This window comes from Mustela putorius, unplaced genomic scaffold (assembly GCF_011764305.1).
Source record: "Mustela putorius furo isolate JIRA1106 unplaced genomic scaffold, ASM1176430v1.1 tig00003875_pilon_pilon_pilon, whole genome shotgun sequence".
In the NCBI taxonomy this organism is placed as follows: Eukaryota; Metazoa; Chordata; class Mammalia; order Carnivora; family Mustelidae; genus Mustela; species Mustela putorius.
Genome location: NW_025422026.1, coordinates 3616070 through 3641849, shown reverse-complemented (window position 1 = coordinate 3641849; position 25780 = coordinate 3616070). Strand labels below are relative to the sequence as shown.

At 47.5% G+C, this 25780-nt stretch overlaps 1 protein-coding gene across 6 annotated transcripts in view; it reads left to right on the top strand.

Moving 5' to 3' along the window:
- Positions 1-342: 342 nt before the first annotated feature.
- Positions 343-25780, top strand: part of SH3GL3 (SH3 domain containing GRB2 like 3, endophilin A3) — a 131492-nt gene continuing 106054 nt past the window's right edge. For 4 of the 6 annotated variants that reach the window (XM_045067242.1, XM_004763656.3, XM_004763659.3 and 1 more), the window contains exon 1: positions 344-584. In XM_045067242.1, coding sequence (XP_044923177.1) covers positions 540-584 — 45 coding nt within the window. In that variant the 5' untranslated portion in view covers positions 344-539. Of the gene's footprint in view, positions 585-25780 lie in introns of all 6 variants that reach the window. The other 2 variants (XR_006602658.1, XR_200286.3) reach the window with 1 other exon arrangement.

Sequence of the window (25780 nt, the reverse complement as noted above, 5' to 3'; positions counted from 1 at the left end):
CGGGCGCATTTCGGTCCCCTTCGGCGGACTTGGGAGCGTCCCTGCCTGAAAACGGACACCTACCCAAACTGCGCCCGAGGGAGGCGGTGTGGCCCCCGAGCAAACGCCGGTTTCGCACCCAGTCCCAGAAGCACGCGAGGTGCGCCCTCCCTCCGCAGCCGCGGCCACGCCACAGCCCCCGGCCCGCAGGGAGCCCCGCGTGGGCCTGCCCTCCGCACCCGCGAGCTCCCCACGCCCAGGCCCCGCGGGTCTCCACGCAACAATGAGGCGTGGGCGGCCCCGGCGGCCTCATTTGCATACCGCCGCGGCTCGGCCAATGGGCTGCGCAGGGGCTTTGGAACGCCGTGTTGCCATCTGCGTGCGCGCGTGTGTGCGAGTGTGACAGCCGCGGTGGCCGTGGCCCTGGCCGTGGGAGGCGGGCCCGGCGGAGCCCAGCCGCGCGGGGACCGGCCCCAGCGCCCGCTCCCCGAGCGCGTCGCGGCCGCGCGGCCCGGCGGAGTCCGGAGACCACCCCCCAGAGCCGGCCGGGCGCAGTCGCGATGTCGGTGGCGGGGCTGAAGAAGCAGTTCCACAAAGCCAGCCAGGTAGGGAGGCGCGGGGAGGTCGGGGCGTGGGGGTGCGGGGACCCGGGGCCGCGCTCCCCCGCGGCTTTAGGCCTCTGGCGCCCCGAGGGGCCTCTCTTGGGGCGCGGAGGTGTAGCGAGGGCCGCCCGCTCCCTTCGCCGCCGCCCCCCGCCGGCCCCCGCCGCCCCGGGCCCGCGCTCTGCCCCGAGCGCTGTCACTCGGAGGGCTTCCGTGGGCCAGGAGCAGAGGTGGCGGGCCGCGGGGGCTGGCGCGCGGGAGAGGGGCGCGCGGAGGCCTGCGCGCTGCGCTCGGCGCCGCCCCCCTACCCGCGCTGGGCGGGGGACCCCGGGGCCGCCGGGCGCCTACCTGGAGGTTGGGAGCCCTCGCGGGCGCGTCTTGCAGCCTCGCGGTGGGTCGGGCGATGCTGGGTCCGGCGGGCGCCTGCGGGTGGACCCCGCCGGAGCGCGCCACGACCCCGGGCCGGGGCTCCCCATGGCGGTGCCTCGCCTGCGCGCCGTCCTGGCGGCGCCGGCCGGGCCCCTGCTCCTGGAGAGCCGCGGTCTGGCGCGGAGACGTCGGCAGACGCGTAAACAAACTGTTAGACGCACCTCCACGCGCAGAGCGCGGCGGACAGCACGGTGGGGGCGTCTGGGAAAGCTTCCCGGAGGAGGAGACGCGTCTTTGGGGAATTAAGTAGGAGCAGGAATTGTGGGTGGGGGTGTGTTTGTGTGTGTGGAAGGGAAGGGGGAAGGGCGTTCTGAGCGAGGAAACAGGACAACAGGCAGGGAGGCATGAAATTGCTGTGTGTGCGTGAGTGTGTGTGTTGACGACAAGCAAATTTGTATTCCAAGATTGCGGTCTCTTCCGGCCATGGCAGAGCTCACACTGTCGAGCCTATCCCACACCTGCAACCCTGGTTTTGTTGCTCTGCCTCTCCCTCCTCCTCTCTCGCCCCCTCCCCCACCCCCAATTTGGCTAGCACCAAGGAGGACCGATTTCATACAGAATCCACATTTATGAGATCTTAAGCCACGAATTGGAAAGCAGCTGCGATTAGAGGATTCTCTTTTTCTAGCCTCAGTCTCAGGCTGAGGACACTGCGGTTCCCTCACTCATACCTCTTCTGTGAAGAAACTGGGGGATGCCCAGATTCTGGCTGGGGACCCTGGTTGGACAGTGATGCTGTGTGCAGGGTGATAAGGAGTCCTGAAGGAGGGGCCTGCTGGGTGTACCCATCGCTGGCCCTGGGCTCTTTGAAGGGTCTGGGGCCATTCAGAGGTCAGTGGCCTCGGGGCCACTGCCCGCCTTGATCTGGAGACCAAGGGGATGAGGCCAAGACTGGAACTGTAGACTTTTGGGGATTTAAGTCCTAAATGGACATTAAAAAATGTAAGTGCAGGAAAGTCAAAAAATGCTCGATGAGCTAAATTTAGGCTCTGGGGAGCAGCCACATTTGGGAATAATGTTTAGCCCAGTCCTTGATAAGCAGTGTCCACTCAATAAATATTTATTGAATAAAGGAAACTTTTGGGGTAGAAGAGCACAGGAAGGAAGGAGCTGGTAGAATGTTGGAGAGAGAAGAGTGTCGTGGAAGCAGGGTGGGGGGCCTTTAAAGGCAGGAGCAGTGCAGCAGGTGCTGCTGTGAGCTCAGAACTAGAGCTTGGCTGGGCACTGGGGGACTAGTAGTTTCTGGCTGTGCTTGTTACACTGGCTTCCTTAGCTCGGGCCAGAAACTGACCATTTTTGAAGATTTTCATTCGTTTGGTATGAACTTCAGAGGAGCACATCTCAGAGATGATAAACTCAAGGGTGATCCAGGTCGGTCTCTGACCCCCAGCCAGTGTGAATGTTGAAGTCTTAGAAAGTTATTGGCATTGGAGAAGTGTCATTCTGGTGATGTCATTGAGTTTAACCACCGGTCATCAGCCCCTTAAAAACAAAACAAGAGTGGATCTCATTTCGACCGTTTTGCATGAGCTGAGGTCTTTTGTGCATTTATCGCGGGAAAGAAAGGAATCACAGATTCTCTCTGCGATTTACAGACCACATTTTGTGGTCAGAGTGTCTAGTAGATAAGTTTTTATCTGTTCTAGAAGTCTTTTTGCAAGGGGAAATCTTGCAAGGGGACAGATTTGGTGGAGAAATTAGACCGGGCTTAATAGAAGAGGGAGCATGAGAGTAGAAAATGCCAGATGTTCTTGTCAGACATTTTAACAGCGGGTTTTAATTCACAAGAATCTTTCCAGGGCAGGGGAAAGGGAGTCCCCGATGATGTCAGTGGCTTGATCATTCCCAGGGATCCAGGCCTGGCTGTGCTACTGACCAGCTCTGCGACCGTTGGGAACGTGACTTGACCCACCTAAACCATAGTTGTGTCTGTACCTTGGATTAGAGGATTTGGAAGCTGTGTCTCTGTTCTAACATTGATTGTAGTGACGCACAATTCTGTGACTATTGCGAAAACCGTGGGATCCACCTTTGTGGGTGAATTGTAGGGGCTGTGGGTTATATCTCACTATATACCTCCCCGTTCTGAAATCTTAAAGTCGTTCAGAAAAAGATGATAAAGTAGATCTTTCACAAATAAAGGAACTAGGACCATGGTGACTGATGACGATTTTTCTCAACAACAGACAAGGCAAAATAACTTACAACCTCCTGATAACTGGCTCTTCTTTCTTGGTGTCTTACTCCCCTTACATTACTGAGAATGGAACTGTTCACTGCAGGGATTATGCCTCATTTCGGCAGCAGGTGGAGACCGAAAGGAAAGAGGGAGAAAATTAAGGAAAAAGAGCACAGGTGGCGTTGATCCCAAAATCTAGTTGATTCTCTTCCTCAGTGTTTTGACTTAGAACCCAAGTGTCCCTCATTCGTAATTCCTCTTTTTGCTCTTCAAAGGATTTTTCAATGGACCCTCCCAACTGGTAGGGATATAGCATGAATTCTTAGAGATAAATACAGAGAGCTTAAAGATGGCCTTGTGGTTTCTTATCAAACATGGTGCCCCATGAATGAACATGCAACTCAGAGTAATTACATCAGGGGTAGCACTCACTGATTTGTATTAATTATGCTTAAGAAGGCCTAACTCATGGTGGTTTTCTTGACATGGTGGTTCTTGTTGGAGCGGGCCGGGACACTCAGGCCACCCCTGTATTCCCTCTGAGCTGAACTCTGTGTGAATAGCCATATTCTTTCTCTCTGGACTTCCCGAAGACGTGTTCCCCATCCCAGGGAAGTCTAGGGAGCGTTTCTCTTTCCTCATTTTCTTCTTCTTTCTCCAGATTAACCATATAGCGATGACCCTGGGTGGTGGAGACACTTGGAGGCTTCATGTTCAAACAGTTCTTTTTTGAAGGGGGGGCGTTTTAACTCCCCTACCGTTTCTCTTTTAATGCATTAGCCAGAAAAAAATGATGAGCGGTCATAAGGGCCTAGAGATTTTTCGTGTGACAACCAGCTGCCCATACTGGCCATTTATGGGTAAACACTTCAGAGAAGGCCAGTCTTTGTAAATTACGAGACTCTCTAGGGAGGCAATGAATGCATCTCGTTTCACTGTCTTGTTGGAGAGAAAGATGAAAATGCACTTTACAAAATCCATAGTGATTTATTTTTTTTCTCTGAGATGCAACAGAAAGTGTATGATGCTAAAACATTGCCCCTTTCCACATAGATGGCTTGATAAATTCATCTGTAAATCTTTGTTTTTTTTTTTTTGTTTTTTTTTTTTTTAATTTGAAGTCCAGGAGCTAGAATAGATGTCCAAGCCAAATTGATTTTGATTTTTTTACACAATAGAATCCAAACATTTCTTAGCCCTGGTGACTCCCCCCCCCCCCCAAAGTAAATGTAAATTAGGGTATCATTTGCTTGGAATTTGATTTTAAAAAAGGCATTTAAAAGCAGGGATTTGGGGGGGGGGACTATCTTTTTCAGGTTAATTTTTCAACTTGATTAACAAATCGAGTGTAAATTGTATTACCCAAAGTTAAGCATGTGGGGGATCAGGGGTCTGTGGTGGAGCTGATATTGTCCTGCTGTACCCAGAAAACAAACTACGGGTAAACAGAACTGATACACTATTGGATTTGGCTAAGTAGTAGGAGAACACACTTTGAACATTCTACACCATCAAAATGCGGATGACTGGGTTTTGCATTTCAATAGAAACCCGGGAAAGTGTTGAGTTGGGGGAAGGGTCTGGGGGGGAGGACCTAGCACGAGGTACTGTGCCATTGTGACTGCGGTTGGAGTTCTGTGAAATGCCTTCCCAGGGAGCTCTTGCTTGCAGTTCCCAGGGTCTTGTCCGTATGTTGTGAAAAGAGATGGGGAAAAGCCCTCGCTTGGTCTGAGATCCTGCTTCTCCCCTTCCCAGCAAAATGTCTGGAGAACATGGTCGCCCCATTTCTACTTTCTGATCGCCTGTTCTTAGCCGGTTCCTGCCGGCTGTCTTCTCTGGCGCTCTGAGGCCTAGGTCTCCCACGAACCCCCCCAACCCTTGCCCCATCTTGGGATGGCTTCCCCACCTGACTCTCAGCAGCCTGTGACCCGAGGGACGCTGCTCCTCTCAGAGCGCCTACACTGGCTAGGTTTTCCTCTTCCTGATCTCCTTGCTCCTTCGCCGCCCCTCCATTCCCCGAGAAGCCCTGGAGTGCCCCAGGGCTCTGGCTTGGACCCCTCCCCTTTGTCTCAGCCTACGCCCCGCCAACGTATTTTCTCTCCAGCCTCACGACGTATAGACGATCCATACATTGGTTCCCCTGGGATGGTATTTCTAGTCCAGACGCTCCTTCTGCATACAGACTCCCGACAGACTCCTAGGGGTCCCCTCTCCCCCTGGATATTTAAAAAGGCTCTCAAACTGAAGCCATCCAGACTTGACCTCTGGATCCCCCCCCCCCCCCCCCTTCTTCTTCTGCCAGTGGTCTCTAAACCACACTGCCGTGCCCTCAGCTGCTTGAGTAAAACACAAATGAAAACCATCTTTCATCTCTGATTTTTTTTTTCTTTCCCTCTTTGGACAGGAAGTTCACCAGAAAGCCCTTCCTCTTGGTTCTCTTTTCAAAATAAACTGCTAATGTGTTCATCTTTCTCTTATCTCTGCTGTCACTCTGCTCGTGGCCCTGACCGAGACCGAGGGAGGCCTCCGGCCCTTAGGGCTGCGGGAGCCTCCCTCCCTGATCGCAGACCTTTATTCCTACCCGCTGCGATCTGTTTACTCACAGTGGTCACGATGCTGTTTTTAAAATCTGTCTCAGACCGAATCATTCTTTGCTCCCATTAATTCTTCCGTGGCTTCCAGCGGCATTTAGACTTAAACCCAGACTTCCTCCTCCTTTGGCCTGTGGAACCGCACATCCCACGGCCCCCTTCCACCTCCTGCTGGCGATCAGACACACCGACCTCTCAGTTCCCTTGAAGAGCTAAGGTCTTCTTATCTCGGGGGCTTTTGTAGTAGCTGTGCCCTCAACCTACCCCACCTGGCCTCTTGATCTATGCAAGGTGTGTCCGTCTTGCATTTCGATCATAGCGCAGAATCCAGGGTGGCTGGTCAGCGAGGTCTTCCCTCCCCACCACCCAATTCAAACAGAGCTGTGCCCTCGCTATCGCGTTAACCAGGTGTTTTTGAAAACCACACCACAAATATGTTAATATTTTGACAAGTGTATTCCGTGTCATTAGTTTCCTTTGTAACTCAGTGTATTTTTCAATTAAACTTTGTTTTGAGATAGTTACAGATCACAGGCAATTGGGAGAAGTAATACAGATTCCAGTACCTTTCCATGGTTTGTTTCCGGTGGTAACATTTTGCAGAAACTATAGTTCATGATCACAAGCTACCTAAACTGATACAGTTAGGATACGGAACAGATCTGTCACCACAGAGATGATGGCCACACCCACTTCCCTCCTGCCCCCCCCTTAACCTCTGGCAACCATTAATTTGTTCTAATTTGTCATTTTAGAGGTGTTATATAAGTGGAACCCATGCAGTCTGTAACTTTTTGGGATTGGGATTTTATCCCTACATAATATGCAGATTCATCTATGTTGTGGTTGGGGATGGACGTCCCACAGTTTAACCACTTACCTGTTGAAGAACATGGGGTTGTTTCTAGGTTGGAGCTTTTATGAATATACTTATTGTATGTATTTATGTACAGGTTTCATGTGAACTTAAGTTTGCATTTTTCTGGGATAAATGCTCAAGAGTGCGATTGTTGCATCTTAGGGTAGTTAACGTGTTAAGTATTTTAAGAAACTTAGTTTTCCCAAGTGGCTGTACCATAGTACATTCCTACTAATAATCTGTGAAGTTCCCATTCTTTCCACATCATCTTCAGCATTTACTGTTAGTATTTTATTTTATTTTTTAAATTTCATTGTGGCTTTTATTTGTCTCTCTCTAATCACTAACAACTTGTCATGTGCTTAGCTTATTGACTTTCTGTATCTCCTTTTAGGTGAACTGTCTTCATATCTTTAGCCCATTTTTAATAGGATTTTAAAAATTGTGAGTTCTTTATATATTCTGGATGCTAGTTCTTTGTTGGATGTGTGGTTTGCAAGTGTTTTCTTCAAGTCTGTAGTTTCTTTTTATCCTCTTAACCTGCTTTTTCATAGAGCAAAAGTTTTTAATTTCGATGAAGTCCTGTTTGAGAATTTCTCCCTTTACGGGTCATGTTTTTTGGTATCTAAGAACTCTGCCTAGCCCTGGATCCTAAGGATTTTTTCTTCCGCTTTTTTCTAAAAAGTTTTATATTTTACATTTAAGTCTGTAACCCATTTTTAGTTAATTTTTTTAAAGTAAGACTTGGGCCAGAGATCATTTTTTTGCCCACAGATATTTCCTTAACGCTTGTTGAAAATCCACTGAGTTACTTTTGTACCTTTGTCAGAATCAGTTGGGCATCTTCGTGTGGACATATTCATCTCTTCTCTGTTTTCTTCCATTCATCTGTGTGTAGTTGTCCATTCCTTTGTCAACATGATCACTGTAGCTACATGGTAAGGCTTGAAATCAGATTGATTCTTTCCAAGCTAGTCTTCTTTTTCAAGATTGTTTTAAGTTATTCTAGAGTCTTTGTCTCAATTTTAGAATCATCTTTCCTGTATGTACAAATAAACCCTTATGAAATTTTGATAGCGATTGCATTATACCTGTATATCAGTTTGGGGAGCACTGACATTTTTCCTATGCAGAGTCTTCTAGTCCATGGACACAGAGTGTCCCTCTATGTGATTTGCCCTCAGATTTCTTTCATTGGCATTTTGTAGTTTTCAGAGCACAAGTCCTGTACATGTTTTGCTAAAATTGCACCTAAGTATTTCATGTTCTTTAAAGCAATTGTAAAAGGTATTATGTTTTTAATATCCATATATTCATTGTTAGCATTTAAAAATATTATTGATTTTTGTATGTTCAATTGTTCTAGGAGGGTTTTTTCCTTTAATTAAAATTCCCTGCGATTTTCTATGCAAATGTCATCTAAAAATAGGACAGTGGTATTAATTCCTTTCTTATATGTATACCTTTTATTTCTTTTTCTTGCTTTATTACACTGGCTAGAACCTTCAGCATGATTTGATAAATGTGGTGAAAAAGGAATCCTTGCCTTGTTCCCCATTCTGGGGAAAACCATTCAGTCTTTCACTATTAAGTACAATGTTAGTTTGTAGGGTTTTTGCCGATGTTCTTTATAACGTTAGGAAGTTCCTTCTGTTTCAACTTTACTGAGGATTTTCTTTTTGTAAATAATGAATGGGTGTTGAATTTTGTCAAATGCTCTTTCTACATCAGTTGATATGATCCTGTGGTTTTTCATTATTGTATTACTGTGATGGACTACATCAATTGATTTTTGAGAATTGAACCAATTCTGCATCCTTGGAATAAAATGCACCTGGTTGTTGTGTATATTTCTTTTTAAAAATATAGAATAAATTTATAGGAATAGAAGAATTTATTTGCTGATATTTTGTTAGGGATTGTTTTTTTTGGTAGGCATCTGTATTCATTTTGTGTGTGTGTGTGTGTGTGTGTGTGTGTGTGAATTCATGAGTGATATTAGTATTTTTTGGTACTGTCTGTAGTGTTTTTGTTGTTGTTTTGTTTTTTACTAAGTAGGCTCTACGCCCAACATTGGGCTTGAACTGACAGACTCTGAGATCAAGAGTTGCATGCTGTATGGACTAAGCCAGTCAAGCAACCCTGTCTCTGTAGTTTTGGTGTCAGGTAATAATACTGCCTTAATAAAATGAATTGGGAAGTGTTCTCTTTTATTCTGTTTTCTGAAGGAAATTGTGTAGAATTGGTATTAATTGTTTTTTAGACATTTAATAGATTATTTGATGAAATTGTCTGAGATTAGAAGTTTCTCATTTTGGGGCGCCTGGGTGGCTCAGTGGGTTAAGCCGCTGCCTTCGGCTCAGGTCATGATCTTAGGGTCCTGGGATCGAGTCCCGCATCGGGCTCTCTGCTCGGCAGGGAGCCTGCTTCCCTCTCTCTCTCTCTCTGCCTGCCTCTCCATCTACTTGTGATTTCTCTCTGTCAAATAAATAAATAAAATCTTAAAAAAAAAAAAAAAAAAGAAGTTTCTCATTTGGAGGGAGCCTGACTGACTCAGTTGTTAGAGCGTGTAAGTCTTGATCTTGGGGTTGTGTGTTTGAGTCCCATGTTAGGTGTAGAGATTACTTACAAATAAAATCATTTTAAAGAGTTTCTAATTTGCGGGGCACCTGGGTGGCTCAGTGGGTTAAGCATCTGCCTTCAGCTTAGGTCATGATCTCAGGGTCCTGGGATCCAGCCTCACATCAGGCTCTCTGCTCAGCGGGAGGCCTGCTTCTCCCACTCCCCCTGCTTGTGTTCCCTCTCTCAGTGTGCCTCTCTCTGTCAATATAAACAAAATCTTTTTTTTTTTTAAGATTTATTTATTTATTTGACAGACAGAGATCACAAGTAGGCAGAGAAGCAGGCAGAGAGAGAAGGAGGGGAAGCAGGCTCCCTGCTGAGCAGAGAGCCAGATGCGGGGCTTGATCCCAGGACCCTGATATCAGGCAGGACCTGAGCTGAAGGCAGAGGCTTTAACCCACTGAGCCACCCAAGTGCCCCAATAAACAAAATCTTTCAAAAAGATAAATAAGTTTCTCATTCGGGACTTTTTTTTAGTTTGTGTCTTTCAAGGAATTGGTCTATTTCATTTAGGTTATCAATTTTATGTGCGGAGAGTTAGTATTCCCTTGTTATCATTTTGTTGTCTGCATGATCCGTAGTAATGCCCCCCCCTTTCATTCCTGATATTGGTGATTAGTGTCTTCTCCCTTTTACTTTGTCAGTCTTACAGGTTTGTGAGTTTTATTGATCTTTTCAAAGAACCAGGTTTTTGTTTCATTTTCTGTTTTGTTTTGTTGGTTTTTTTTTTTTGCTATTTTCAGTGTGATTGATTTTTGCTGTTTATTTTCTTTCTCTGCTTGCTTTAGTTTATTTTGTAATTTATTTTATTTTTCTACATTCTTGAGGGAAATCAGATCATTGATTTTTGAGATTTCTCCTCTTTCCAACATATGCGTTGGTGCTGTATATATTTCCCTCTCTGCACAGTCTTAGTTGAGTCTCACTGATATTGATATGTTAATTTTCATTCAGTTCTGTTACTTTTTGATTTCTCTTGAGACTTTCGCTTCGACCCATTGATTATTTAGAATTGTGCATTTTAGTCGCTAAGTGCTTGGCATTTTTCCTGTTATGCTCCTGTTACTGATTCCTAGTTTGATTCCATTGTCATTCAAGAACATGCTCTGCAGGAGGTCAATTTAAAAAAATTCATTGAGGTTTATTTTCTGGCTCAGGACAAGGTCTAACTTGGTATATATTCTGTGGGTGCTTGAAAATAACGTGTCTCTGCTATTGGGTGAGTATTAATTAGGTTAATAGTGTTGGATTCTTCTATATGCTTATTGATTTTTCTGTCAAGAAATTGTTAATTGTTGGGAGAAGACTTCATGTATAGAACTGGAGATTTGTTTCTTTCCTCTTCTACTGCTATCAGTTTTTGCTTTGTATGATTTCCAGCTCCACTATTTGATGTGTACACATTTAGGGTTGCTGGTGGATTTACTCTTTTAAATCTGTTGTTGTTATGGAATGTCCCTCTCTGTTTCTGGTAACATTCTTTGCCCTGATGTTGCCTTTATCTGAATTAATATAGCCAATTTTGCTTTCTTTGAGTAATGTTTGCATGATATAAATTTTTCATTCTTTTACATTCAGCCTGCCTATGTTGCAATATGTGAAGTAAGCTTCTTGTAGACCATAGTTACTTTTTAATCTGATCTGCCAGTCTGTCTTCTAATTGGTATATTTAGACCAGTTATATTTAATGTAATTATTATTTTTTTTTTCAAAGATTTTATTTATTAATTTGACAGAGAGAAATCACAAGTAGATGGAGAGGCAGCCAGAGAGAGAGAGAGAGGGAAGCAGGCTCTTTGCCGAGCAGAGAGCCCGATGCGGGACTCGATCCCAGGACTCTGAGATCATGACCTGAGCCGAAGGCAGCGGCTTAACCCACTGAGCCACCCAGGCGCCCCTAATGTAATTATTTATATGCTAGGGCAAATGGATACCATTTAGTTGTTGTGTTTTTTGTTTTTTTGTGTTTTGTTTCTTGGCTTTTCCCCCTTGTTTTTCTGTGTGTTACTTGATTTTTTAAAGTTTCATTTTGATTTATATACAGCTGACCCTTAAACAATGCTGGGCTTAGGGGTGTCCTCGTAATTGAAAATCCACATACAAGTTTGAGTCCCCTAAAACTTAATTTATTAGTAGCATGCTGTTGACTCAAAGCCTTGCCAATCACATATATTTTGTATGTTAAATGTATTATGTACTGTAGTTTTTCAATAACATAAGCTAGAGAAAAGAATACGGTATTAAGGAAGTCATAAGGAAGGGAAAATATGTTTATAGTGTTCATGTGTATTTGTTGTAAAAATTGTGCATTTGTTGAAAAACATTGTGTAGGTGGGGGAGGGGGTACAAGGTGGTGGCAGTGTGGCCCCAAGATGCTGGTCTTGTGCAGCCTGGTGGCCTCAGCTCAGCAGTTGCAGACCCTGGGAAGCAACATAGGCCCAGAATTGCAGTGCATCTGCCCCATCTGCCTGGAGGTGCATCACTGGCCTGGGACCACTGGCAGCTTCAGGCATACCTGGATGGGCAGGCCTGGAGAAGACGGTATGGCTGGGGGGTGGCGGGATCTGCCCTTTGTGGGGAGGAGCTGAGGTCTGTGGCTGCCCTGGGGCATCCCTGGAACCTAGGTGTGGGAAGGACTCCGTTGGTGAGAGGTGAGAGCCCCCTAGACCCAGTCAGCCCCTCAGTATACTAGGTGATGCACAGCCATGCCTGGTTTTGGATCTACGGGGGAGTTGCTGACTGCCTCTATCCCACATTTAGGGTGGTAGGCCCAGCCTCTGCACCTGTCTCCTTTGATTGCATGCCATGGAGAGTGGAGTGGACAGTTGTAAACATTTTGTGGCTTTTGCTGCCAACCCTTAAAAAAAAAAATCTGGGGGCACCTGGGTGGCTGAGTTGGTTAAACACCTGCCTTCAGCTCAGGTCATGACCCCAGGGTCCTGGGATTGAACCCCATATCCGGGTTTCCTGCTCAGCAGGGAGCCTACTTCTTGCTTTCCCTATGACTCTCCCCCTATTTGTGTGCACACTCTCTCCCTCTCTCTCTGTCAAATAAATAAAATCTTAAAAAAAATCCTTATACAGGTGGACCCATGTAGTTCAGACCTGTGTTGTTCTAGGGTCAACTTTAGAGTGTTTTTGAGTGAATCTCTGTATAGCGTTTTCAGTGGCTGCTCTAGGTATCACATTCTATCTACATAATTTATCACAGTCTACTGATGTCATAATCTTAGCAGTCTTAGTGAAATGTAGAGTTATCTCCCTTTATGTCCCATTATCTTTCTCTATTTGTAATATAATTGTGTTTATTGACTATTTCCTCTGCATATGTTTGGAAACATCAGTGTACTATGATTCTAATTTATGCCTCTTCACTTAATCGTCAGTGATTCTGCTTTCATCATCAGATACAATTTAGAAAACTTGGGGCGCTGGGTGGCTCAGTGGGTTAAAGCCTCTGCCTTCAGCTCAGATCATGATCCCAGGGTCCTGGGATTGAGCCCCGCATCGGGCTCTCTGCTCAGCAGGGAGCATGCTTCCTCCTCTCTCTCTGCCTGCCTCTCTGCCTACTTGTGATCTCTGTCAAATAAATAAATCTTTAAAAAAAAAAAAGAAAGAAAACTCAAGAGAAGGAATCTATACTAATTATATGTTTTTTCTTACTCTATTCTTCCCTCCTTCCTCATGTTCTAGGATTAGTTCTTTCATCATTTCCTTTCTATTTGGAGAAATCCCTCTAGCCATTATTTTAGGATAGGTCTGCTGGCAACAAATTCTTTTAGTTTTTATTCATCTGAAAATGTCTTGATTTCCCCTTCACTTCTGGAGGGTACCTCCTCTGGTTCTAGATTCCTGGTTGACCTCAGTTTTCTTTCACTAAATATCATTCTACTTTCTTCTGACTTCTGGGATATCTGATGAAAAATTTGTAATTTTAATGTTTTCCTCTGCATGTTAGGTATCATTTCTCTCTGTGCTTTTAAGATTCTTTCGCTTCGGGCTTTAGAAGTTTCACTGTATTGTTTTGGTGTGGGTTTCTTCTGCCATCCTGCTTGGAGTTTGGTTAGCTTCTTGAATCTGTAGATGTATGTCTTTTGCCAAATTTGGAAGTTTTCATTTTCTTTCTTTTTTAGTTTTTTAAAGATTTATTTCTTTATGAGAGATAGGGAGAAAGAGAGAGAGGGAGGGAATGTGGTGGGGAAGGGCAGAGGGAGAGGGAGACAAAATCTCAGGCAGACTCCCCACTGAGTATGGATCCTGATACGAGTCTTGATACTAGCACCCTGAGATCACAACCTGAGCCAAACCCAAGAGACGGATGCTTAACCGAATGTTAGCTCTTTTGTTATAATCCCACATGTCTCTGAGCTCTATTCTCTCCTTCTCCCCCCAGTTTATTTCCTCTCTGTTGTTCAGATCGGGTAATTTCTGTTCTATTCCAGGTCACTGATTGTTTTCTCCTGTAGTCTGTGGTTGAGTTGAAGGTTGAATCTTTTATATCAGTTATTGTGTTTTTGAGTTATACAATTTCTGTTTTGTTCTTCTTTATGTTGTCTGTTTCTTTGTTGAGACTTTCTGTTTTTTCATTAGTTTTGAGCATTGTCATAATTGCTTGTCAGATTATTTAAAGTCTGTCAGATAATTTTGATTGTTCTGTCATCTTGGTGTTAACATCAATTGATTTGTCTTTTCTCATTCAGTTTGAAATCTTCCTGGTGTTTTGCATGATATGGTGGTTTTTTAAATTGAAACCTGGGCCCTTTAAATATTATTTTGTAAGATTCAGTCTTATTTATTTATTTAGAGAGAGATTACCGGCACAGAGTGTGGGGCAGAGAGAGAGGGAGAGACCTCCACACCCAGTGTGGAGCTTGTTGTAGGGCTCGAACTCAGAATCCTGAGATCATGATCTGAGCCAAAATCAGGAGTCGGGCACTCAACCAACTGGGCCACCCAGGCGCTCCAAGACTTGATCTCATTTAAATTGCCTGTTTTTACTGACTTTCTCTTTGACTGCTTTGGCAGGGAAGGATGGTGGCACTGCCGTTACTTCCATGTGGGGGTAGATGCCTTATGTCCCCACTCAGAGTCTTGGTACTCAGAGCGGGAGTTCTGGCTCCCTACTGGGCCTTCGCTGATACCTTTCTGGCTGGGACAGGTAGAACAGCCTTGTTACCGATCCCCAAGTGGCCTGCGCCAACACCACGAGAGTGGGTGGCCTCGTTACCACTGGGTGGTGGTGAATGTCCGACTCTCTACCAGGCCTCCTGGCAGTGAGGGGTGGGGGACCTCACTGCCCCTCATGGAGGAGGAAGTCGAGGCTTCCTCCACAGTCTCTGCTGACATCAAAGGTGAAAGGTCAGAGTAATATGGGAGTTACGACTCCTCGGTTGAGATGGAAGTCCGGCTCCTTACTTGGTCTTGTCTGGCATGACCCCAGGGTAAGGAGAGGGTGAGGATTGGGCCACCTCATTATAGCCTGGGAAGGGTGGGAATCTAGGCTTCCCACTCGTCCTTTGCTGGTGTGGAGGGTGGTGGGGCCTCAGTTCTCTCTGTAGTGTTCAGAGTACAGCCGGAGTAGAATGGTTATTCTCTAAACATTTTCTGTCTTGCTAGGCTGATCCTTGCCTGGTCCTTTGGCTAGAGTGGGTGGTGGGTCTTTACTGGGACCTTTCCCCTCCTGGCACCTGTTAGTATTTCTGGGTTGCTGACTTCTTTAGCTGCAAGTCTTGGGTATATGGGGGGAAAAGAAAGTGCAGGAAACTCATGCCTGTGTCATTTCTTGGGTCCCGAGTTTCCTAGCTGGTCAACCTTCTTTCCACCTTTCAGGATCTTCTAATGGCTTATTATATGTAATATCTGGGGTTTTAGTTGCAGTTAATGGGAGGAATAGGAAAAAACTATATCTATTCCATCTCCCCTAAAATGGAAGTGGTCTATGTTACCCAACAAAAATCCCCGCTAGCGGCTTTACTCGTCAGTTAATTTCTTATCCTGTTTATCCCCTGTGGCCTCCTAACCCTTTGCAACACTGCCTGGCAATCGGGATGCCCAGTAACTCTCTGCTAATAAGGAAGGTTCAAACTCTACATTGTATACACAACTTCCTACTTTTAAAATATTAGTAGTGAATTAAAAAATTTAAAAAGCTGTGCAGGTCCAGAGAAAGTCTGATGTGATGAGTTGATATGCCCCACGGCTGAGTGGTTGGTAGCTTTTCCTTGAAGGTCTTAGGCTCACGAATATTGCTTGAATGGTTCCTCGGCAGGTCAGGGTTGAATAGGAGAAGAATGGTTCCTGGTTGCCCGTGTAGTTGCCGGTACTTGCTTGGGAGCTAAACGTGGTTTCTGACCAGAGAGCTTGGCTTCTTGTCTGGGGAAGCTCCTGGAAACTTTGTGGGAGGGCCTGCCTGAGGGAGCTGAACTGTGCGTTCGCCCATGCCCTTGCTGTGGTGGGCTCTCCAGAGGAGCTCAGCTGGCATAAGGTGGGAGCTGCAGAATGATCTGGAGTCAGGGCAGAGAGCTGTCAAGTGAGTTCAACAGCGCCAAGTGGGCCGAACGGCAGAAGGCAGGCTTTGGAATGAGTGGGCGGCCCCCCACGACTGTGCGACGATGGCCAGAAACGAGGTGGAGCTAGTGCTTTGCTTGTAGTGACCTAGTTAGGAATATTTTGAGGAGAGAATGCAAGAATAGGTTCTAGAACATTCTAAGGCCGGCAAGACCCCCTTCTTTGGTGCTCTTGTCAAGTCAGATGTAAAAGTCGTGTATCTTAAAATGGACAGTAATACATTTTTCATAACTCAAAATTTTTTAGAAAGAAGTTAAGCAGCAGCCTTGAGTTCTGTGCACGGGGGATTCCTGCTGTTCAGACTGATGTCTTAGACTAGGTGCTTCTTTCCAAGAAAAGGTGGTGGTTGTCAAAAGTATGGTCCCATCTCTCTAGGACTTGATTCCTGGGTATGAGGGCATGATGCCTGGACTGAGAGTGATGTTGTACAGTTAACATCTAATGAACATATTTCAGAGTGTAAATAGCATATAAAATCCCATGGTTTGGCCATAGATAGCTAGGGTTCAGGCCCTTGGAAGCTCAGAAGCCAAGAACTGACTTCTTTTGTTTCTCTGGCTTTTCAGCAGTGGAGCCCTGTCCTGGAGACAGTCGCTGGAGGCCCAGCTTTATTTTGAAGGAGCAGTAGTGGGAGTGGGAGCAACTGGGGAGAATAAAGGAATTTCTCTTTTCTTGTCTTCCTGCCCCCCCTTTGGGTGGGCGTTGTTAAGTCAAGTATGTTAAATGCGCCTTCCTTCTACTCTGTGCCGCAGCGTTTGGAGCTGAACTTCCAGGAGCTGAGTCTGTACTGATGTTGGTAGGAGCAGCTTGGATGTGCAGAGGCTGGGGGGGGGGTCTGTCTATGAACACTGGTTGTGCCAACCTGGCAGAGCTGCCAGCCTCCCCCGCGTGAGAGCCGGACGAGGTGGGTGGGGTGCGCGGGATACCCTAAGAGCATGTGATTTGGGGTTGGGAGAAGTAGGTTTCCCATGTTTGCCAAGAAGCGTGACTTTGGGAGAGGGCAACGGAACTCCCCTTGGGTTTGGTTTCCTCATCCCTAAATGAAGATCATGAGATCCATATCCGCGGTCATTCATCGGAGTGTCTGTGTATCGAGTGTGTTTTGTTTTCACGGACTCAAAGTAGGTGTTCAACACACGGACATCATCCTCGCAGCAACCTGATCAAGTCATTGCTGCTCCCGCCATGTTAACAAATGAGGGGGAAGCCTGGGTGGCTCAGTGGGTTAAGCATCTGCTTTGGGCTCAGGGTCATGATCCCAGGGTCCTGGGATCGAGCCCTGCATCGGGCTCTCTGCTCAGCGGGGCATCTGCCCCTCTTCCCAGTTCATTCTCACTCTGGCTCTCTCTCTCAAATAATAAAACAAAAACAAAAACGAGAGAAGATGGACAGCCCATGAAAAGCACCTGGACCTCCTCCTTCCCCGTGTCCCGGTGTCTGGCTTGGGGTCTCCTCTGTGCACCAGAGAGATGGAGGAGTGTTTTCAAGTTCACGGGGCGTTCTCTTCTTCATCGAGGTGCTTTAACTCCACAATTAGGAAGGGCTTGTGTGTGTTGCTTTTCGTATATAATGAACAGAATTCCTTAAGAATGAATGAACGCACGCACAGGCTGATCGATTTTTCTGTGGGGTAGGGGGAAAGGTCTGCAGTATTTTTGTATGCTGCCATAATCGTGGACAAAATGGGTGAAGTGGTAGGTGCAATCCTGTCTGAATCTGTGTATTTATATGCATTGGCTATTTCTGTAGCATGTTTTCCAGGAGCTACGTAAGGAGCCGGTGGGACAGTGAGCGTTTGCTACAGCAGGGCGGGCCCTGCGGCTTTGGCTGTTGGCGGCTCTTCCCCACGTAGCTGCACATGCCTGGGAGGCATGTTCCGTGTGTTTCTCTTGCTGCCTTTTCTTCTTGTTCCTTGGCTGTTCCTGGCTTTAAAGCTGGCGTAGCCATCAACCCCTCCTCCACCCCAACCACACACACACACACACACGCACGCACACACACATGCACACACACGCACACACTCTGATTGTAGACGCGCAGACCACACCATCCATCTCTGCTGGAATCTACCACGTTTCTGCTTCGTGACTGTTTTTCTGTCTTCTCCTTTGTTATCCGTGACATCCAGTCCCTAGTCCCGTGTAGCTCCTGCCTCCTAGGTGGTGCTCCCATGTGCTCCTCCTTTCCATCCCCGTCACACCCCCGTGCTTCACAGGGAGTAGGGCTCCCCTGGGGGTCCCCGGAGCCCTAGCATGGGTGCTCTGAGTTCCTTCACTTGCTGTGGGGCGATCTTTCCTGCGGTCGCAGTCCCTTCTCGCGGCCCTCTGCCCCCCTCTCCGGCAGCCTCGGGCTCATTCGCTCCTTGTTCTGTTCTTCTGTCTGGAAGATTCTGCTGCCGTCCTGGAGCCTGCAGACCTCCAGCTGACCCCGCTTCTGTGTGCTCAGCCTCTTTCTTCCAGATCGCTTGCTTGCCCTCACAACCCCCTGAGCCCTGACGGACACACATCGATCATGTCGTGATTATTGTGTGGAAATTATTTTGGTTACCTCTGGGGCCTTCCTACTCGATGTTGTGAACGCCCCTCATGCAGAATTCTTCCGAGATGCTTGTTGAGTGAATAAATGATGGTTCATGGTACATTCTTTCTTCAGGAGTTCGAGCTCACAACTTTCACAGAAGTCTGAGGTTTCTAGATTCCCGACAGCTGGGTAACTGGGGTGTTCTGCTGAAATGAAAATGTCCTTTTATTGTGTTAGTTTTGTGTTGAATGTCGACTTAGTTTGGAGTTTTGGCTTTTATAAGTGAGGAGTCAGGACATCTAAAAATCTTACCTTCAGATCCAGGAAGAACGTTTTGCAGTCAACCCGTCCATGGTCCCGTGGGTGTTATCAGATGAGACTAACACTAAATAGCTTTATTTTGCAGACCTGCTGGGTGCTGCAGAGGATTCTTGGAGGGGGAATCTCATTTCATCCTCGTGATAACTCTCTTGAGAAGGTACTCTGTTATTCCCCCTTTTAGAGAGGAAGGAATTAAGGCCGGGCAAGGTTAAATGCAACTTGTTCAAGGTTACGCAGCTGGACTGGGCTCCTGTGAGCCCTGGAGGAGAGGTCTGCGTGATTCCGAGACCGTACAGGACTGTCCTTGTCACCATTGTGTGACATGAATCCATTGTTGTCCTCTGCCCTCTTCCTCATGATTTCTAATTTTTGCATAAATTCAAGGCGGTGTCTTCATCATTCGTTTGAAACAGATATCATGTGTTTAGACTCTGTATCATCTAGAAGCGTTAACCTGGGGTGGGGGGCGCCTGGGTGGCTCAGTGGGTTAAGCCTCTGCCTTCAGCTCAGGTTGTGATCCTGGGGTCCTAGGATCGAGCCCTGCATCTGGCTCCCTGCTTAGCGCGGAGCCTGCTTCTCCCTTTCCAGCTCCCTTGTGCTTGTGTTCCCTCTCTCGGTGTCTCTCTCTGTCATAAAGAAATAAAATATTAAAAAGCAACAACAAATCCAGGGGTGGGCTAACTGTAGCTTCGGGGCTCCGTATAGCCCGTCACTTGTCTTTTTCGTACAGCTGGTGAGCTAAGGATGATTTTTACGTTTTTGTGACGGTGGAAGAAAATGAAAAACAGAATGACACTTGTGGCACGTGGAACTGCATACAGTTCAGATTTCCACGTCCATTAATAAAGTTTTATTGGCACACAGCCACGCGCACTCATATGTGGGTTGTCTGTGGCCACTTTTGCCCTGTAATGGCAGAGTTGAGTCCTTATGACCAGTGACAGCCGGCAGCACAAAGCCTGAATGATCACCGTTTGGCCCTCTACAGACAGAGTTTGCCAACCTTGGCTCTGAACTCTAAATCTGGGGAATCTGTGTATGCTGGTACGCACATTTCTGAAGACCCAGAAACATTTTGTCCGCATCTGCAGTTGGGCTGTGCGTTCGTTTGGAGGATCTCCACTCACTGAACAATTCTGATTCATCCTGGTGACCTGGGAAAGGCTTTGCCCTGGAAAGAAACTCTTACTGTGTAATTCAGGACACTCTCGAACCCCCAAGTCACCTGGACTAATGCCTCCCCGAAGTTGAGAGTGTCGGAGAAGAATGACTGCCATGTACTGGGATGGGGAGCAGGGGGGCTCAGGAAGTGTTTTCTGGGTCCAGGTTGTTTAGCATTTGGTTGTGCCCTTCTTTGTAATTCCTCACGGGGAAAGCAGTGCCGGGTTCATTCCACTGCTATTGTCGCCTTCTTGTTTTAATGATTCCGGCTTCCTCTTGCGTTCTCCTTTGCATCCATTTGTTAAGAGTTCCAGTTTGCTTTTCTTGCCAGTTCTCTACTTACTTTGCCCAGGCCTCAAAAATGATTCTTGAGGGTGATGTCATTTCCATGTTTATCTTCCTTCTCTAGCGTGACTTTGATGAAACATGTGTATTCTCACTCGCGAGCCATGTTCTAAGGGAGTTGATCACTGTATCCCCTTGCAAGGAGCACGGCCAGTCTTTGCCTCAGTTTACCGGAGTTGCTTGTACAATAGCAGTGGGATGTTTCGGCTTCTGTTGCATCAGGCGTGGATCCTGTATGTTCTGTAGGCTTTTCAGAAACTTCATGCAGAAATTATGTGAACCAGATGGTACCCTTTTGAGTTGCCAGACATGCATATTTTAAAGAAATATTGTGTGTTTATTCTCCTTGGGACACGTTGCGGGGAGGGGGTTCTTTGGGAATGGAAATCAGTTGAAATTGCCATAATGGAAAAAATTTTTGGAGCTTGTCATCAGAACGAGGAGTGTAACATCAGAAGGCCGGCACAGATTGTTAAGAAACAAATATTATTGCATTTATTTAATCGACTTCTCTGAGGACGAAAGCCCCACAAACTTAGGTAAAAGAAGGTATATGATATAATCCATGATACGTTTTTTTCTTTGTCAAGGCTATTGATTTGCTCACTTAGATCTCTCAGGGGCTTTCGGGGCTGTGAGAGTAGGGGGTAGGAGGTGAGGAGACTGCGTGAGCCCAGAGGATGCACGGGAAGGGAGGGCCAGGGCCTTTGATCGAAAACTAATGGGACAGGGTCAAGTCACTCTGAGAACACAAGACTTGGGAGAACTTGCAGGTGATGGAGGAGGCAGCAGCTGTCGGAGGACCTCTGCTGGTTTCCGTATGAGCGGGCAGGAGAGGAAGGTCAGCTGAGGCTCCCCCTAAGCACTGACTCTGAGCAGGGACTGTGGATGGGGGAGGGGGCTGCATCCCTCTGCCTGTACTACAGAGAGCATAGTGGAGCCCAGGAGGTCCAGCTGGTGATGGGGAGCAGAGCCTTCTGGGTTCCCCGCACCTGTACCTGCTGGGGAAGCGTTTCCTGATGCCTCAGTCTTCCTGTGTGTAAAGTGGAGGTCATTCTTCGCAGAGCTGGTGCATGTGTGAAACTGACACCATATCGGCAGTAATTCGGAGGTGTAGGCTGCAGTGGGGGTAAGAAATAATGTATCTAAAGTGCTTTGCACATAGTACGAGGTCCAGTAGATAGTGATTTTATTCTAACCATCATTCGGCAGGGACTTGTATAACCTGGTAAAAAGTTGGGGTTCGGATTCAGGGAGACCCAGTGGGAGTTCTAGCTCAGAGCTGTTCGACTGTAGACCCGTCACTTCCCTCTGTAAGCTTCAGCTCCTGCTCTGCACAGGGGGGCGAGTAACTGCTCAGATAGGGCGAAGTTAAACAAGGATCAAATGCCCTAAGGCATGTGAAGCGATGGGCACGGAGCTCGGCACGTGATTCCATGCACTCACACCAGCCGCTTGCCCGGGACAGAAAATGAAACCCTACTCCTTCTGTCTGAATTTGGCCAAGCTTCCCTCTCACCCTTGATCTCTCCTGAGAATCCTCTTCTGGGTCCTTGGGGGGCAGAAGGCTTTCTTGGGGGAATACTTTGGTCTGCCAGCTCCTCTGCACCCCTCCACGATGCCACAGGTTTCCATACGGTGTATGGTAAGTTCTGCACCTGACAGTTGGTGATGTAAGGGCCGGGTGCCTATTTCCAGGATCCTCCAGAGGACAGCACATCTGGGATGGTCACTGAAGGAACATTCTTGTTCCATTTAAATTGTGGGCAGTATAGACTGATGGGTAGAGTGTTTGGGGGTGTGGGGTCATCTAGCTGGACCGTGTGTATTGTTCTCCTTGGTTTGGGGGTCCCCATAGGCAGGCTGGAAACAAAAGTTTCTTGCAGAGGTAGTTTTTTTGAGTTGTTGCTGGTTTCAAGGCAATCCTAGGAAAACCAGTGGGGGAGTTGGGGAGTGGGGAAGAGGGGCAGGAGGAGAAGGAAGCCAGTAAAGGGGGAGCTGCCAAATGAGTTAACGTCTGAGGGCACCTGGGGCTCAGCATGCTGGGGAGGGAACCCCAGGGGCAGCATGGAAGCTGCCTGAGAGTTACCCAGCCCGAGGGAGGAGGCTCTGGGCATTTAAATCCCGGCTGCCCCGGCTCCCGGGCTGAGGGCTGCTTGTAGGACCATGGACTCCTGGGCACCACCAATAGTTTGCCCGCCACACGGGCTGATGCTGCACACGGGCTGATGCTGCTCACGCTGGGACAACAGACAAACACAGCCCAGCCTAAAAGGGGGAGGGGCTTGCAGGAAACAGTGTTGCGCGACTAGAGGGGAGTCCCGGGCCTGGGCAGGTGCCCCCTCACGTCCGCGCTCCGCCTGTAGCGTGGAGTGTTGCCTCTGCCATCTGCTCTGGGGTGGGGGGGGGGTGCCGTGATCGTGCCGTTATCTGTAAAATGGAGGTTATGACGGGATAGGGGCTTCCTTCCTAGACTCATGATGAGGATTAATTGAATGGACAGGGTTAAGGTGCTTTGTAGAATCTTTGCCGTGTAGTCATGGCTACCAAAATGCCAGCTTTTGTCATTACATGGTTATTCTTCGAGTTCTTTCCGGATCTCCGTCGGTGTGGTGGTGACCTGGGCTGTGTTCCTTGTGATGTCAGATGACCATCCTTTGAATGGAAATTAGTTTTTGGCTGTTTTTCCAATTTTTATTTTAAAACTATTACAATGCAAATGAAAAAAATTTAAGTTAAAAAAAAAATCCCTTTAATCCTACGACCCTCCTGCTATTATTCTTATCATTCTGTGTCTTTGGAGTCTGTCAGGATAAATTCATGCGTCGATACTATTTATTTACTCCTCTTTCTCGAGGGAGACAGGGCTCCACATCCAGCGCAGAGCCCCATGTGGGGCTCGATCCCAGGACTCTGAGGTCACGACCTGAGCTGAAATCAAGAGTTGGACACTCAGCCAATGGAGCCACCCATATGCCCCATACACTGTTATAATAATTAATGATAATTCCATTTTATTCACTGTTTGATCCAATAAAATAACTGCCACATGCCAGGCATACATACAGGCTTCATCTCCTATGGATCTAACAACTTTATTTTTTTTTAAGATTTTATTTATTTATTTGACAGATCATAAGTAGGCAGAGAGGCAGGCAGAGAGAGAGAGGGAAGCAGGCTCCTCGCTGAGCAGAGAGTCCGATGTGGGGCTTCACCCGAGCTGAAGGCAGAGGCTTAACCCACTGCACCAGGTGCCCCATAAGTCTAACAACTTTACACAGAGGAAGCTCCTGTCTTGTTTGACAGATGGGGAGACTGAGGTACACGGAGACTCTGCACCTTTTTTCAAAGCACAGTTGGTGCTTTGTGGGGCCCGTCATGATGGGGGAGATGGAATCCATGTCAGAAACGAGTGCTCAGGCTGACTTGTTCTTTAAGAACTGAAAATTTCCGACTGCGGACAAAGGGAACAAAGCGATGCTTTTCTTTAATCGTGTCTGAAGGAGCACAGTGGCTCACGATGATGGCAGAACTTCGTACCCTAAGGGTCCTACCCTAGAGGGAAGGTTCTTGGAGATTCGGGGATTGATCTTTTCTTTTTTTTTTTCCCTTGAAGTAAATACCCCCTTTGAATTGTGCAGAGAAATCCGTGGTTTGAAACAGGTGCGTTGGAAGAAGGCTGTTCTTGCTAAATTTGTCTTGCAGAGGTGGAGCTCACGGATTTGCTATTTTCTACGTGAGACAGACGCTGCAGAAGGCCACCGGAGGGCCGTTGGACTCTGAGGGGGCAGGAGTTCATTTTTGTGATGGAAGAAGAGGACCACGGTCTCCAGCTTACCCCCGAGCCGAAAGAGGATTCTAACTCATCTGGCCACTCAGTGGTGTTTCAGAGGGACCTGTGGGTCCCTTCCCCGCCAGCCCTGGAACTCGGCTTGCCTCTTTCAGTTTCACTGTTGTGATAAGTGTGACCCCGCGACTGGTGCTGGGTTTGGTGTGTCGGTTTCATGGCTGTGCCTGTCATCTGCGGTTCCTCTTGTGTAAATCAGAGTCAGTGTTGAAGTCCGGGACCAGCCGCCCTCCGGTCTGTTCTCCTTCAGTGCCGGGCTGGCTCTTCTGGGACTTTGGCTTCTCCAGAGAAGACTCGGGAATCAGAGGGTTGGTGCCTGCAAAGTCACTGGCTGGGATTGTGACTCGGAGGTTTTTGTTTTTTGCCTTTTATCATGAAAAAATTCAAGCACACAGAAGACTGAAGAGAAAAATATGGTGAATGCCTCGACCCTGTCATCTCCGTCTTACACAGAACGTCATCCGCATGCAGTGATGAACACTTTGCCACCTTGCGTCACCGTCTTTCTTTCCCTGAGCTATTTTTAAAGTTTTATTTATTTATTTGACAGAGGGAGAGAGAGAGAGAGAGAGCGCACACGCGGGGGGGGGGGGGGGTAGAGGCAGAGGGAGACGCAGGCTTCCCGCTGAGCATGGAGCCCCATGTGGGGCTCTTTCCCAGGACCCCGGGATCATGACCTGAGCTGAGGGCAGACGCCCAACACCTGAGCCACCCAGGCACCCCTACGTCATGATGTTTCGTCCCCGAACAGCCCAGTGTGCATGTCTGAGGCATAAGGACATTTTCCTTGTTAACTGTGGGGATCACACCCTGCCGATGCCCAGCCTGGGTTCAGGGACTTCCCTTATAGTCCCCACATGTCTTTTCTAGGCGGCCGCTACAAGCCCCAGGCTGGTCAAGGACCGAGTGTAGCATTCAGTTGTTAGGCCTCTTAAATCTCTCTTGAGGTGAGATTTGCGTGGTAGAGTTCAGTGGCATTTCATACACTGATCCTGCTGTGCAATCTCCCCCGGTCTGGTTCCAGAACATTTCCCCCCACGCCTCCACCCCCAGAATCCAGTTGGATATCTTTTAATGCAGTTCCCCGCATCTCCTCCTGCCCCTAGTCCCTGGGGCCCACTGCTCTGCTTTCTAGATGTTTCATACGGATGGGATTGTACACTCTGGGGCCTTCTGCATCTCAGTGCTGTTTTTGACCATCACGTGTCTGTGCTCTAGTCCTTTCTATGCCTGGATAATATCCCGTTGTGTGCATGTATACCTCTTTTTGTTCAATCCATTTATCCATATCTGTCTCCATTCATATTAGCCAGAGGGACTGGCTGTTATGGACAGAGTTGCCGTGAATACTTCTCTTCGTTAGCTTGGGCTGCTATAACAAAATACCGTAGACTGGGTGGTTGCAACATTTATTGTTCATAGTTCTGGAGGCTGAAAAAATCCAAGGTGCCGGCAGATTTGATTCCTGGTGAGACTCTCTTTCCTGGCTTGCACACCTCTTGGCTGCATCCTCTCGTGGTAAAGAGCACGAGCTCTGGCCTTTCTTCCTCTTCTTAGAAGGGCGCTAATCCCATCAGGAGGGCCCCACACTCATGACCTCGTATAAACCTAATACCATCGCACTGGGGGCTAGTGCTCCCACATGTGAATTTTGGGCAGAATACAAACGTTCAGACTATAACATTCAGTTCCCTTGTCCCCCCAAATTTGTGCCCTTTTTGTGTGCAAAATCCATTCATTCCATCGCAACAGGTCCAA